We start from the raw sequence: 14,714 nt of genomic DNA, 5'->3' as shown, positions 1-14,714 counted from the left end.
GATGAATTATATTTAATCCTTAACTTGAACCTATCAGAAATATCTCCGGATCTAACTGCTGCTGCTGCTACTACCACTACTACTAGTAGTAGGGCAGCACTCCAAAAAGCACATAATAGGCATAAATTATTTTGAAAATCTACTGATATTAAGAAACAACCCAACAAAGAAAAGAAAAGAAAAGAAAAGGAGGCACATACAATACACAAACAAACAACCCAAGATTAAAAAGAAAAGAGACAAGCCAAGGTTTCAGGATAAATTACAGGCTTCGTCGTATTCTAATAATTAAAACAAGTACCTCCAAAACGCAGGGCGATCTCCTGAGACGACGAGAACCCTTGATCCCAAGTAATCAAACGTAGGGCAGTATAGATCATCTGGCCCAATACTTTCCTTCACCCCTACGGTACTTCCCCTATCCACACACAAAGCTTGGGATCCTTCATCTTTCTTCGCATCAAAAACAAACAGTCCCATCCCACAGATACCCATCACGAGGTTGGAATTGCCCCACACCTGAGTGACGCAAGAGTGGTGGAAGTGGGTGTTGGATTCTGGCAACTCGTACGTCGTAACGAGCTTTCCTTTCCGCAGGGAGTAGTGCTGCACTCGCGAGTTTGGACCACCTTTTATTGGCAATCTTCCCTCGGTGCTACCGATGTAGATGGAGTCCCCACGGGAGAAGATGGAGTGTGGTATTGCTCCTTGCCTCGATAGTTTAACTCCAACACCAGTAGGTAGACGGAAATCGAGTACGTTGACACTCTCTTGAGTGCAGAAGACACCATCATTGCCTTCAACTTCAGATGAACTAACTCTGACAGTAAGGATGAAACAAGTATTAGTGAACAGGAGTTTTAAAAGAAAAAAAAGATTAGCAACTACTGAGTACTAGATTACTCGTTCCAAGTTAGATGATTGCTTATGAACTCGGCTCTGATATCATGTTAGATAATCGGTTGAAAGGAATCAGGCAAATTCGAGACAGTTTTTGAGATGATATTATACTGAGCAACTTCAAACTAAAATGATGAACATAGAAATGGAATTTACCTTTGACGAACACCACCACCCAACTCAGCATCAGTGTTATTAACATGGAGAGAATACACTCTCTTACCAGCGGAAGCAACAGACACAAGAGGCTGTGGGTTAACTGAGTTCACATCCCATAGACTGATTGCATCCGTTCTTGCAATGATCATCTTCCCCCTGCTTCGCCATTGAATAGGGCTCGAGTATTCCATTCCCGCGACGGGGCTATTCACTTCCCACTTCATTACTTGTTCCCCGTCGCGGATATCATAAGCAGTCACAACCTTTTGCCCGCTTGCAGTGGAAACTAGTAGAGGCCCACATGGCCTATACCACCATTGTTGTCTTTCCACAACAGGCATTGCGCATGAAGCACTTCGTCGTAGTAAGCCAGCATCAGGTAAGGGGCCAAGCACCATCCTGGATGATGAAGTCGAGGAACAATTGGAACTTTCATCCTCGACATGGAATGCTTTGACATCTCTTGTATAAAAATCCCATGAACAGAATCCTGAGTCCAGAGTATTTCCCGCTGAAGCTGCGACGACATATCTTCCAGAGCAACCATCTGCACCGGGAGCGCGAATCAACCAGCAATCGCCCCATAAATTAGTTGATACTCCTGTTGGAGGCTTGTATTCTGCCTTGATCTGTAGCAGAGCAAAAAAAAAAAAAAATTGACATTGAATTGGGATACAAGTAGATACTAGTGCGGGATACCGTATGGGTTGCGTGAATGAATATCTAGAGGGAGTATAATCTGAATGGCATGCAGCTAAATTATTGAAGACAGTAAGAAAACATTGGTTACCTCATAGTTTGCAATGTCGTAGTAAGAACAGGAACCATCATCATGAGCAAGAAGAACAGCTTCTCCTTCAGAGACAAACCAACCACCAGTTGCCGTCTTGCGTCCTATCTCATGTAATTGTTCTTCACAAATTTCTTCTGACACCTCCTTTACCGTCATTGCGGCTCTGTTTTCCTGCTCGTCAAATTCCTCTAGTTTTTCCGTCGCCAAAAGTTCAACTTCCCCCTTGGAGTGACCACCAATTTGGTCCGTGGAACCGCATTTTGCTGCTACAGAAGTCTTCTCTGCTCCCCTCTCCAAAACAGAAGCATATGCTGACGTCAAGATCCTACCGCACTTGCCTGCCGCAGCTTGTTCTTCATTAAGAGAAGCCAAAAATTCCAAAGCAATGGGATTCTCATCAACGGAACCATCTTCGACCCCTCTGTCTCCGTCATACTTTAAAGTATCTAATTGTTGTTCTCCAGCAGATCCAGATGGTCTCCGATTCCTTAACAACTTGTGATGTGGAAAGAACCTTGCTTCTAATTCTTCATTGTTCATGTCTCTAGCTGAAGATTTCATCAAATCACCAGGTTTCCCAAGTAAAACAGTCTCCACGTTCATACCTTTGTCAGTTTCTTTGATCTCCGACAGACCCAAATGAACTTTGGTCCCATCCATCACATGCCCCACAGCTTTCTCGATACCGGATATTTTGTTCTGGATGTCCGAAAGAATAAGCTTTGATTCGTCTGGGTTGTTATTGTCCAACAATTCCTTGGTCCGCTTGATCTCTGAAGCAATCTTTTGAACCTTACCTTCTAGCATTGCCAATTTTTCATGCAACTTGCTTGAGCCCTTGTTGATGATAGCAACACCTTTAGCCTCTTCATTCGCCCTCTCAAAAACCCTTATCTTGTCTGATATTTTCTCACCAATCTCCCCTCTACTCCCGCCACGAGCCGGCGCCGCATTATTTGAGCCATCTGAATGGGAGGCCAATAAATCTATCTTTTTGTGATCAACTGCAACATCTACAACTTCTTTAGTCTTTCCATACGCACTGCTTCCGTCCTTGACATGATTAGAAACCTCAGCACATCTCCCATTAGAAGAAGCAGAACATGGAACCAGAAAGACTTTTTCTTTAGCTATCGCTAAATTGTTAACCCCGTTGCTATCTTTCTTATCATCATGGCCTTCCGTGATACCATCACCTTCTTCCGCATCAACAGCAAGCAGCTTTGAATAAAAATCCTCTTTTTTACCGGAAATTTCCGAGGCACTAGTAACTTTCACAGCCTTAGCCGCAAGTTTTCCCAAGCTTACATTAGCCTTAGATCTCTGAAACACTTTAGCACTGTTCACCAATTTCCCATCTTTTTCCTTGCAATTAGAATCTAGAACCCCCCTCCGCTGCTGACATTTCTCCAAACCTCTAATCCCAGTGACGCTTCTCCTCACGTTAGCGTCGGTATGGAGATCCTTCCCTACGATTCTCGCCATACGGTCCGCGCCGGAGACCCTAGCCAGTTGATCACCCCGTAGACCAGAGATGAGCTTAGAGAAATCTGACGGGTTCGGGGCCTTACCTCTCGGCATCGACGACGTCGACCACCTGACTCCGCCGGGCGCGGCGTCCGGTTTGTCAGCTAGCTTTGGGAGAGGGTTCAGACGGCCGGCGGTGATCTTGCCACCGGAGAGGAGTCGCGCGTTCTCCTTGCCGGAACCGATGGGGGTCCTCCGAGCGGTGATTCCTTTCTCCTTGGGAGTCGATTCTGGGAGCGGTCTGTGGGACTTTGAGGCCATGATCTTGCCCCCGCCGCCTCCCCGCTCCTTAAGCTTCGAAGACATCATAGAGGAGAGAGAGCGAGAGAGATGGGAGAAAGAAACGATAGTTTCTTGCTTAAGCTTCGCTGGGTTTTGGTGATCTAGCCAAGAAATTGGCGGGAAAAGTGGACGGATTTGAAATTCGAAATTTGTTTTCTTTTTTGGAGGGAATAGTTTAGACTTTAGAGACGTGGAATCTCGCGGAGGCAACTAAAGCATATCCACATATGCTCTCTGGAATCTCGTGGTAGAATCTTCTGCAGTCCAGAACGCAGGAATTTCCTACAATCCGTGTAATTGATAATCCTCGCTAAATAATCTTTTCTTAAATTATTAACTCTTAAATTATTAATATATATGTATGTATTAGTAGTCCAACGATTTGTTTTTAAAAAAAAAAAATTATTAATAGTCCTTCACACTTAATTGGTACAAATTTGAATGAAAATATACACATATAGATACATGCAAACTCTTTTCGAAGATTATAATTTAGATCTCTCAAATCTTACCAAACTTATTTTTCTCTTAGCTTTATCCCTATAGAAGTCTAGAGAATTTACTAAACTGAGTTGGCCAAGTCCCTTCCAATTACAAGTTCACACGTAGGGTTGTGTAAATTAGGAAACTTGCACCCGAATATTATAACTATGCAAAAATAATACTTTTGTACGATAAACGATAATGATGGTCTACCTCGCACTGGTTCAGCGATAAATGATAATGATGTGATTCCAGCTAGAGAGAGAGAGAGAGAGCCAGAAACTTCACTTAACGTGCGTAGCGCGAAGAACTATAACACGAGTCTAGAGTACTCATAGTAATTTATATGGGGACCTCCAATCTTAACCGTAAACCTGTACAAGGTTAGATATATGAACGGTAGATGCCATAGTTCGCATATGGCTACTATGCAGAGGGACGGATAGGAAAGGGCTTTAAACTGCTCGCCAGTCGGTACACAACCCGTCGGCTGTGGCATCTGTGCGAATCGATCGTATCAAAATCTCGATCGTATCCTTCGAAGCCCGATGTTACGATCTCTCTTTTATCTCTCCTAAGTTTCTTATTAGGCCAATCCTAGTCGATTTCGGAGAAATTTTTTTTTATCTCCGGATCGATCTCTATCTCGATTAATTTTCGGAATTAAATCCCCCGCAGCTTTTGGGAGTGGTGAATCGTAATCTGTTGGAAGAGAGCTCTTATGATTCGATCCGGTAGTAATCTGGATATCTTGTTAGCTTGTGTCGTGTTCCGGAGCAGAGATTCCTCAGTTCTTCTTCGCTCAAATAATTTGAAGGAATCGGGTTATGGCAGTGGATTTGATTTCCTTGACATAATCACCGCTCGGGAATCGGTAAGACTTGGTGCTTTTTGATGGTGGTGGAAGTGTTGATGCATCTAATGTAGCGATTTAAGATCTGGAATAGCTAATAATAGAAACTTTTGAACCTTGGATTGAAGGGAAGACTTCCGGAAGGGATCGGTTCTGCTTCGTGGAAGTAAATTCATACTAAGAAACTTGACAATGGATCACATAGTCGTCGGTGGGATGTTCAAGCTGGGGAAGAAGATTGGAAGCGGATCTTTCGGAGAACTCTTTCTTGGTGCGCTAAAATCTGAATCTGTTTACATAGATCAGTTTGATCGATTTATGATCTTCTTGGAACTTTTGGATTTTGAATTGGCTCTTGATTGTCCTATCCTTTCTGCTATGTGGTTCAGGTGTTAATGTACAGAGCGGAGAAGAAGTGGCTGTAAAATTGGTATTTTGTTTATTTTGATTATTGAAACATATTCAATTTTAGCTTCTTGCTACATGCTATATTGGTCAGTTGTCACAAGAGATTGGAGGATAAGAAAATTGATAAATTGAATAAAGGTGTTTACTACGCTACTTGCTCAACCACCACGACACATTCCCTACTATAGATTGAAAACATCTACACTATGAAATCAGAATCTTTGGGAATATGTGTTAATTTTGTTGAAGAAATCCAATTTTTAATTTGAAAATTTTGAGGATGCTCTACAACCTTATTGCTTTGATTTTGTCTATTGAAAATCTGAAACATTTACATTTAGATTGCGGAGGTCTATTTGAAGGTTGTCGTATTAATAATAAGCTGAAAACCTTCTGTCATGGAAAATTGGAAATTATAACTCTGTTCCTTGTTACATTCCTTCTCTAATCTGGCAGGAACCTGTGAAGACGAAACATCCTCAACTTCATTATGAGTCGAAGCTGTACACTCTACTACAGGGAGGAAGTAAGTTTGTAGCTTGTGGTCTGAATGTTTGTCTATTTACCTCTTTTATGGTTATTTACTTTTTGAAAATTTAAATTGAAGACGGAATTCCCCATCTGAAATGGTTTGGTGTGGAGGGAGAGCACAATATCATGGTTATTGATCTTCTCGGTCCTAGCCTTGAAGACTTATTCAACTATTGCAATAGAAAGTTCACGTTGAAAACTGTGCTCATGCTTGCTGATCAGTTTGTAAGCACATTGTTCTTTTGTTCTTTTTTATTCAAGTTTTCCTTTATTCGAACAACTAATGACAACACACTAAAGATCTTACTTTTTAATGCTAATGTACTTGTAGTTTTACAATGTTTTACGCAACAATATTCTTGCTGATTCTCATTAGATAAATCGAGTTGAGTACATGCACTCAAGGGGCTTTCTTCATCGAGATATAAAGCCAGATAACTTTCTTATGGGTCTTGGTCATAAAGCAAATCAGGTACATCATCTTCTGTTAAGTGTGCTTTCGTACTGTTTGGTCCACATCGTTGATCTCATTTGTGCAAAAAAAACCTGCAAATTCATGATTGAATTAGGTTGGAATTTATCCTTTATTAGTGTTTAAGAGTCATTTTACATTTGTTATGTGCTGATGCAATTTTTATCCATGAAGTCTTTGCCATCAGATTTTGTTGGATTATATTGTTGCTTTAGCAACAACTGAAGGTAATAGGAGTGTAGGACTAGGGAATACTGCTGTCATGTTTTAAGTTAGTTTGCAACTGCAACAATCATAACAGAAAATTGATGCTTCTAATTTATTTCAGTGAAGTTTCTAATCAGATGCATTACTAAGCTTAATTAGATGTATCTGTTAACTTGTTTAGAATTTCACTAAGAATTTGCATAATTTCTGTTCTTGGAATCTCCAAGTCTATACACAGCTAACAAGTGATTAGTGTATCTAGCCAGCTTAATTAAAAAGTGAAAGTTTTATAATCAGTAATTTTCTGAAAGAAGTTCTTGACAAGTTTCAAGCAGATTGGGATAGGTGGAGGCAAAGAAATTCTAAAATACAAGAAAGACAGAATCTATTCTTGCATTCTGTTTCATTCTTATTAAAAAAATGCTCAGGTTAGAAAACTTTTTTTGTTGTGCATTTGCTTTTGTTTTCTTTTCTATGAATGGTAGGTTGTGTGCTCGCATGCTTGTCTAGAATTATGACATTTTCTGTCAATTGGATACAACTGCTCCTACTTACAAATTCAGTCAAAGGTTGCTTTGTTGAAAGTTTTCTCTTCGTGACAGGTGTATATTATTGATTATGGCCTGTCAAAGAAATATAGAGATCTTCAAACTCATAAGCACATACCATACAGGTAAAGCAAGAGTTTCTTTCATGTGTTATCAACAGCCTCAGAATGCAGCATATCTTGTCTGTCAAATTTTGTCCACCTTTGAAGTTTGAAATCAATAATCCCTAAAGGCCAGATATCAATTGATTTTTGTGTCACAGATAAATTCCTGGTTGCTCCTTTTCATCTTCATTTTTGTATTTTGTTTTGTTGTATACAATTATCTCATTTCAGTATCTGTGAATGCATCCAATTTGATATATTTTTGCTGAGGATATATAAGTTTGTTTTACAGGGAGAATAAAAATCTCACAGGAACGGCACGTTATGCAAGTATCAATACGCACCTTGGTGTTGGTGAGCTTTGTTGCTTTAAGAACTATTTATTTGGCAATAATCTATATGCTCTAATATGACCTACATCTACTTCACTTCTTATTGGAACATTTACTATTTTCATGCAGAGCAAAGTCGCAGAGATGATTTAGAATCTCTTGGTTATGTACTAATGTATTTCCTTAGAGGAAGGTTAGAATCAACATCTATTGCTGCTATTTTTCCCCTTTTCTCTAGATAAAACTTTATCATTCTAGTCCATAATATATTTTTCATGTTTTTCTCTGGATGTTTGTTCCATGCACCAGCCTTCCTTGGCAGGGACTACGAGCAGGAACTAAAAAGCAGAAGTATGATAAGATAAGTGAAAAGAAGATGCTTACACCTGTGGAGGTATATCCCTTTTGTACTTTGTTTATCTCAAGGTTGTTATGGAGGCTGTCATTAGGAGGGACCTCTAATTAGTTGATAAGTTTCAAAAATATAGTACTCATAGCCTTATTTTACCCAAAATACTCATAAAAGTTAGCCTGTAAGATATTATTTACCACTATAAGAGCTAAAATTTAAAGGGTTAAATACATTTTATTATCATGTACTTATTTTTAAAATCACTTTAATCTCATACCAGTCTATGTACTTATAACTAAAGTTAAGTGAGACCGTTAATTTTTCTGTCAAAGTTAACTAACTACCATAGTCATTTTGGTCATTTAGGGACATCATCTCAAAAATCTGCATATCTTGTATAACAAATACAATATGATATTTTGGTCATTTTGGTATTTTTTAATTAAGTTTAACAGAAAACCTAACGGTCATATTTTAATTATAAGTATATAAACTGGTTTGATACTTTTTAAAATAAAGAGAGTACAGTAATTTTGGGCATAAGTACAGTGTAGTAAAATATATTTAACCCAATTTTAAAAAAAAACAAGAAAGTATGATTGTTGTCATATTAGAAGCCTAAGATTATCATTTTGAAATGCTATTTAAATTGTCGACACGACCCACTTTTCTAACCTTTATTTTTTTTATCCTTTTTCTTTCTTTCTTGGAAATATATGACCATAAATAGGTGTCACTAAGCCAAATTTTGGCTTTTCTTTTATATATATATAAACATCACCAATTGTTAAGTCATTAAACCTTGCCTAGAACACTGGTTAATGTTCTAGTTCGAGGCAGCAGGTGTACTAGGAATTACCTAATTTGTGAGTGTAGTAGCTTTTTTGATTAACCTTACATTATCTACTTTGAAAGCAAAAAATTAAATGTCTTTTTTTTTTTTCTTATCAACATTTTGCACTAAAATGGAACTGCACTATATTTTTTTTATTTTATTTTATTGTAAATCAGGTTCTTTGCAAATCATATCCATCAGAATTTGAATCTTATTTTCACTACTGCCGATCCTTGCGGTTCGATGATAAGCCAGATTACTCTTATTTGAAGAGACTCTTCCATGGACTCTTTATTCGAGAAGGTAGATTTGAGTATAATGTTGTCAGACATGCTTCAATTTTTCTATAATTTGAGCTTCATATAGTATTCCATTTTTTTTTCTGTGGAAGAAGTACCAAGTCTGAGCTTTCAGGCTTTCAATTTCTCTATGCCACATTGACTACAGCATTATTGCAGGCTATCAGCTTGATTATATATTTGACTGGACAGTCTGTAAGTATCCTGAGATAGGGCCAAATCCTCGTCTGCGGGTATGCCATTTCTTTTCCTATTATTGTTGCCCTTATTTTTTAGCCATCCTGTTCTTTTTATTGTTCTATTTTTTCTGCTTCTAGCAGCCCAATGGAAGAAGTGGTGCTGTTGGACCCTCTCATGAAAGGGCAGAAAGAACTTCAGGTTCTCTTTTTCCCCAAAAATTCTTGGAGATAGTTGTCATCTTAATAGTGGCCGTCATGCAAAAATTTACATGCTGGTGATTGACAGATTGAACTACTTTCGTTTTGTAGTTGGGAAGGAGATTCGTGAAAGATTCTCAGGTGCAGTTGGAGCATTTTCTAGAAGGAATGCCTCTGGTTCTGCTCATTATGGTAATAACACCAAGTACAAATCACCCAATGAAGCAGCTGTCCCATCCAAGGAAGCTGTAAGTTATATTATATATTTCTTAAGATTCAAAATTTTTTGTTTACATCTGGCAGAACTTGACATGTACCATACATCTCATGTAAGCTGTTGAAAACTACATAAGTACCTTGAGTCTTGGTACCTTGTCATGTCCTAGACATTGTTTCTACTCATCAGAGCTGTTTAGGTGTTAGAGTCGGAATTGTGAAAACAGTTTCTTGGCTGCCATTGCAAATTTACATATTTTGGGATTCTATTGAACTTTGGAAGCATAATGATTTTTTTTTTACGACCCAAAGCTTGTTGTAGGAAGCCAATTACATTAGGACTTATGACCTTATTCATTAGCTAACAATGTTGCCATTACCAAGCTCCAACAATACAGTTGGGACAAGTGGCTGTGGTAATGGACTAGTTGGGGGTAGCACTGATGGTCGTGGAGTAGATTGTTGCCACCAAAATTGACTCTGCCTCCAATACCATCTAATGCACCTTCTAGTTTTACCACCATGCTCCACCTCATCACCTATGCTACCTCTGTTATTTCTGCCAATCACTTTGTTGTTGTGCCAAATTCATTTCTCATTGAAGCAGAGTGGGTGCTGGTTGAAACGATTGTGTCATAATTTGAGGAGGGCTGGGGAAAAGTGTAAGGGGTCAAATGGTGGATTTGAGCAGGGTGGCAAGATGCTTGGTGTGGAGCCTCAAAGAGGCACTGGAGGCAACAATATAAGACGAACTTTAGAATCCAATATTAGACTTAGCTTTTGGAATACACCCCCATGATGAAGTACCATTGAGAGCTAGACATGTATAGGTGCCTGCCTGGATTCTGGTTATAGATCAATCTATATTTCACTATCTGTCTAATCTGTGTATTAACCAATTTAACCAATACATATCTTCCTTTGAACTTTCTATTTATTGAACATCAATGGTTCTAGAATTAGTTGTTCCGAGAATTACTGATACCAGCATGAACCTTGCTTTTTAGTTGGAACTTAACAGCAGTATGCAGCAATAGATGGGAAGTCGATCCTTGCATTCTTATTCCTTGACTGCATAGCTCATTAAATAGCTTCTATCTACTCTAACTGACGAGCATTGGCCTCATCTAGGCTTCAGTGCCTAGAGTTCAGTTTAGTTCGTTGTCTGTTCATGATCCATAAGCTGAGTCAGGTATTCATACTTTACCAGGCAGATAGATTTCATTTGTAGGTTGTTTCAAGCATGCACAAATCAAGTGGGGAAAATCAGGCATCCACACAAAGTGGAAGCTTCATTAAATATTTTCCTGCTCATGTTTCAATGCCTATATCATTTTCTTTCTCTATCAGATAAGTGGAAGCTTCCCATTATGTTTGTGCTCAAATTATTTCTCTTGTAGCACTAACAATTATGCAACTGATATTAGGTCCACAATTCAGAAAGGCCACGATCATCCTCCCGTCACACAAGCACCTCAAAGAGAGCTGTTGTCTCAAGCAGCAGGCCTAGTTCTTCTGGTGGGCCTAGCGAGCAGCAATTCAGCAGAACAGGCCGGTTGTTTTCTAGCAGCAGCAGCAGCCGCCCATCCAACTCCCAACGAGTTAATCTGCCAGGGTTTGAATCCAAGGCATCATCTCTCTTCTCTCGAACTGCAGGGGTTAGAAGCTCCCGTGATGAACCTGCTATCCATACATTCCAACTCCTGTCAATTGGTGCTGAGAAGAGGAAATAAGAGGAAAACTGTACAAGTGATATTGCTGTTCTATGAAGGACTATATATCTTTTGCCATTTAAATCAACTTCGATGAGTGCCTCATTACATGGTATGCTCTGACCATGTTCTTGTCCGCTGATGGTGATAATCTGTGTTAATAAGCAAAAAAAATCTCAATCATGCCATGGCAAAGGCAAAGGCCTCATTGTGATCACTTGTAGGTAAGTCACCATAAAGCAATTCTGCTATTATTTTCTAGCTCTCAAACTTTGTGTACATCTGAGGCTAAAGGCAAATGACGATAATCTTTTGGCTGTCTTATTGTGTGTCACTGGCTTGATAAAATCACGTCCTGCCACTATGGACCATAGTAGCTACTTTGTGGTGGCTTTGGGTAAAAGTTGATGCAGTATCTTGCACACGACTACATATTTCAGTATTTTCTCTGGCTCTGGCATCACAATTCCTAACCGTGCAGCCAAATAGAAACTGCCATCCAAATCTGCTTGCTTTAATGTCTTAAAGATCAATTTCATTGACTAATTATTTAAGTTTCAGGTGAATTGTGACAACTATTTTCCCTATGCATTTAATATTAGTTCATACTTCATACTGTGGTCTGTTTCAACAGGTGCTCTACCAGACTGATCACAAAAGTGGTTGGTTGTTTATAATAGAAATAATTACATCAAGAGAATTATTACTTATTTTCACATGCATACTCTCTGCCTTTTTATTTTGGTATATATTTTGATCTTCTAAAGTATTAAAAAATCTCTCCTGTAAAAATTAAAAGAACTATTCTGCCCTCAATTTTTCTTTTCTTTTTCTATTGTAAAACAAAAGTAAAATAGTCTCTAAAAAGAATTTAAATTTAATCATGCGGCAGTCACATGATAGTTTTTAACTAACCAATAATTAACGTAGCAAATATTTTAAAAGTTTTATATAGCTAAAGGAATCAATGTCACAGAAACCGAATGAGAGCGTCTAAGTATAATTATCCATTTAAGATGCTAAGATATCCTCTTATTGGATAGAAGCAAAAAATGTTACACAGAAGAAAATAGTGAAGGCTGAAAAATAGTTCTCTCGTTCAATTATATATTCCGTCCAGTGGAATATTCTAATCATCGACTCCAAGTATTTGGTTTTAATCTCAAGGACTCGAAATACCACACCCTTATATTCGGCGTCGCAAGTGGTGTTCTGCCAATCTGACATACTCCATAACCAAAGTCTGCGACGGGAAGAGCTTCTGCACAGATTCCGGCACCGGCTTCTGGTCAATAAACGCCGCCGCGCTTTGCTCGTTAAATACCCTCTTATCTCCACGCATTCACAAGAATCTCGGGTCCAAAGTAAAACGTCAACTGTTTCAACTTTGATGGATCCGGACGTGTCGGTTTGAATCCTTCCTCTGCCCATAATTAGCTCCCTCCTAAATGCTTTTTTTACGTTTCCTGATCGAAAACCAAGAAGAAGAGTGTGTTTCTATCCTTCTTCTTTGCTTCACGTTCATATTGGTTTCTTCTTCCTACTCTTTTCCTTTTTGTTTTGTTTACGCGATCGCCAAACTTATTCTGAGCAATGTTTCTGAGTGAGATCAAGAAGCAGACATCCTATTTCCTTCGAGACAAGTACAAGACTGCAAGGCTGGCGTTGACCGATGTAACGCAGGCCGAGCTGTAAGCTAAACAAAAGACCTCTTCTGAGATCTCTACGCTTATTTCAATCCAGATTATTACGTGATTTGCTCTTAATACTTTCTTCTATCCTCGAGAATCTCTTTATAAATTTATAAACTTCAAACTATTTTTGGATGGTAAACAAAAAAATTTCAGATTGGTGGAAGAGGCTACAAATAGTGACCCTTGGGGTCCTGATGCTAAGACGATGACAAGAATATCTGAAGCAGCATTTGATATCGATGATTACTGGAGGATTGTCGATGTTTTGCGTCGAAGGTGATTCTTAAATCTTAAACAATGAGAAAAACTTATCTACTTCAGATTTTTTTTCTAATATTATTTTGATGGTAGATTTGGACGAGGGATCTCTTTTTCTCATGCATGGCTAATTGACTATCCTACTTATAATTGATTTAATCATAGAGTACAGAATGGTGAAATATGCAGGGATGATATAAGATTCTGCATACAGAGTAAGGCCAACATGCTTTCCTGGTTACAATGATCCTTCTTAATGCTTCAGAAGCACCAAGAAAGTCGTCGACGATCGCGATGTAGTCTTTTAGATTAAAAGAAAGAAAAATTCAGCAAGTAATCGAAACAAACGTGCTGACTTGAAATGGTTTTTCTTACAGGCTGCGCTCTATGAATTGGAAGGAATGGAGGCAATTATACAAAACTTTAATAGTTTTGGAATTTTTTCTAACACATGGACCAGAAAGTTTTTCTGAAGAGTTCCGTTGCGACATGAATGACATCCGAGAGCTAGGGAATTTCAATTATGTCGATGAAAAAGGGTAATATATTGTGAGCGAAAATAATCTCGCTTATATGATCAGCATGATTTGGGTCTGAAGTTTCAATGGCAGGAAATGAAACTATTTTTTTTTTTCCCTTCTTCAGGTTCAACTGGGGATCATGCATGCAGTTGAAAGCTGAAAGGATATTGAAGCTGCTGGGTGATAAAGAGCAGCTAAAAGAAGCCCGTTCCAAGGCACAAAAAGTTTCACAGGAGATTCAAGGATTTGGAAATCTGATAGTCTCTTCCTCCTCTTCTTCCTCTCAAATCTCTAGAACCTCATCCTTTGGTTCTTACTCCTTAGATAGTCCTACATGGAGTGCACAAGATGAGCCACTTAAAAATCAAGAGCAATGTAACAAATCTACCAATGACCTTTTTGATGATCTTAAACAAGGACCAGCAAAGAAGTTCGCCAATGACACTATGCTTCAGGAAGAAGTGGAAGGGCTACATCTTTGGGACACTCCAATTGCGGAGAATGCCAATCTCCTTGAATCACCAGATGAAGACGAAGAAGAGAATTCAAATGGCTGGTCTGCTAGGACTTATTCACCAGTTTCGGCAACTAGCGATCGAATTAAAAGAGATAACAGAGCAGTGGCATTACGAAGTTTATCGAATACGGGAAAGACGGCGAAGAAGTTTGAGAGGCAATCCTCATGGGGCTTTTGATTTGAATATATTTATATATACATATATTGGTTTAGTTCCAAGTCTAATCTTTACTGTGTATGTAACGATGTATAAAAAGTATGAATAAGGAAGTCATTTAGAAGTACAGCAAGTTGTTCACTAAACATCAGGCTTATACTACCATTGCGAATGACA

At 38.7% G+C, this 14,714-nt stretch overlaps 3 protein-coding genes across 6 annotated transcripts; 2 read left to right on the top strand and 1 right to left on the bottom strand.

Annotated features, from left to right (window-relative positions):
• Window positions 1–25: 25 nt before the first annotated feature.
• Window positions 26–3,717, bottom strand: LOC140777188 (KIN14B-interacting protein At4g14310). Its single transcript, XM_073121131.1, has 3 exons — window positions 1,850–3,717; window positions 1,057–1,688; window positions 26–820 (listed from the first exon to the last, which is right to left on the bottom strand). The coding sequence occupies exons 1-3, from the start codon at window positions 3,686–3,688 to the stop codon at window positions 289–291; spliced, it is 3,003 nt and encodes a 1,000-aa protein (XP_072977232.1). The 5' UTR covers window positions 3,689–3,717; the 3' UTR covers window positions 26–288.
• Window positions 3,718–4,542: 825 nt separating this feature from the next.
• LOC140778252 (casein kinase 1-like) lies at window positions 4,543–11,712 on the top strand. Of its 4 annotated transcripts, XM_073122879.1 has the most exons (16): window positions 4,543–4,694; window positions 4,823–5,018; window positions 5,126–5,268; window positions 5,387–5,427; window positions 5,862–5,931; window positions 6,013–6,161; window positions 6,313–6,408; window positions 7,218–7,288; window positions 7,560–7,621; window positions 7,729–7,792; window positions 7,909–7,993; window positions 8,963–9,089; window positions 9,245–9,318; window positions 9,403–9,463; window positions 9,574–9,710; window positions 11,106–11,712. In XM_073122879.1, exons 3-16 carry the CDS (start codon window positions 5,190–5,192, stop codon window positions 11,409–11,411), a joined length of 1,422 nt encoding a protein of 473 aa, XP_072978980.1. In that variant the 5' UTR covers window positions 4,543–4,694; window positions 4,823–5,018; window positions 5,126–5,189; the 3' UTR covers window positions 11,412–11,712. The 4 variants fall into 4 exon arrangements, with proteins under 4 accessions (XP_072978980.1, XP_072978981.1, XP_072978982.1 ...); XM_073122880.1 differs by having other exon boundaries at window positions 4,609–5,018; window positions 5,131–5,268; XM_073122881.1 differs by having other exon boundaries at window positions 4,610–5,018; window positions 9,406–9,463.
• A 1,155-nt stretch (window positions 11,713–12,867) lies between these two features.
• Window positions 12,868–14,699, top strand: LOC140779294 (ENTH domain-containing protein C794.11c-like). The gene is made up of 4 exons (XM_073124311.1): window positions 12,868–13,081; window positions 13,238–13,360; window positions 13,720–13,881; window positions 13,988–14,699. The coding sequence occupies exons 1-4, from the start codon at window positions 12,984–12,986 to the stop codon at window positions 14,556–14,558; spliced, it is 954 nt and encodes a 317-aa protein (XP_072980412.1). The 5' UTR covers window positions 12,868–12,983; the 3' UTR covers window positions 14,559–14,699.
• The last annotated feature ends 15 nt before the right edge of the window (window positions 14,700–14,714 follow it).

Source organism: Typha angustifolia, chromosome 15 (assembly GCF_048772165.1).
Source record: "Typha angustifolia cultivar Huaian chromosome 15, ASM4877216v1, whole genome shotgun sequence".
NCBI classification, from domain to species: Eukaryota; Viridiplantae; Streptophyta; class Magnoliopsida; order Poales; family Typhaceae; genus Typha; species Typha angustifolia.
This window is presented reverse-complemented; position numbering and strand designations above follow the sequence as displayed.

Coding starts and splice junctions, on each gene's coding strand:
- LOC140777188 (XM_073121131.1), bottom strand. CDS start 3,688: ATGATGTCTTCGAAGCTTAAGGAGCGGGGAGGCGGCGGGGGCAAGATC. Junction 1,689..1,849: donor ACGACATTGCAAACTATGAG/GTAACCAATGTT, acceptor GCTCTGCTACAG/ATCAAGGCAGAATACAAGCC. Junction 821..1,056: donor GGTGGTGGTGTTCGTCAAAG/GTAAATTCCATT, acceptor CCTTACTGTCAG/AGTTAGTTCATCTGAAGTTG.
- LOC140778252 (XM_073122879.1), top strand. CDS start 5,190: ATGGATCACATAGTCGTCGGTGGGATGTTCAAGCTGGGGAAGAAGATT. Junction 6,409..7,217: donor TTGGTCATAAAGCAAATCAG/GTACATCATCTT, acceptor TCTTCGTGACAG/GTGTATATTATTGATTATGG. Junction 9,711..11,105: donor CTGTCCCATCCAAGGAAGCT/GTAAGTTATATT, acceptor AACTGATATTAG/GTCCACAATTCAGAAAGGCC.
- LOC140779294 (XM_073124311.1), top strand. CDS start 12,984: ATGTTTCTGAGTGAGATCAAGAAGCAGACATCCTATTTCCTTCGAGAC. Junction 13,082..13,237: donor GATGTAACGCAGGCCGAGCT/GTAAGCTAAACA, acceptor AAAAAATTTCAG/ATTGGTGGAAGAGGCTACAA. Junction 13,882..13,987: donor AATTATGTCGATGAAAAAGG/GTAATATATTGT, acceptor TCCCTTCTTCAG/GTTCAACTGGGGATCATGCA.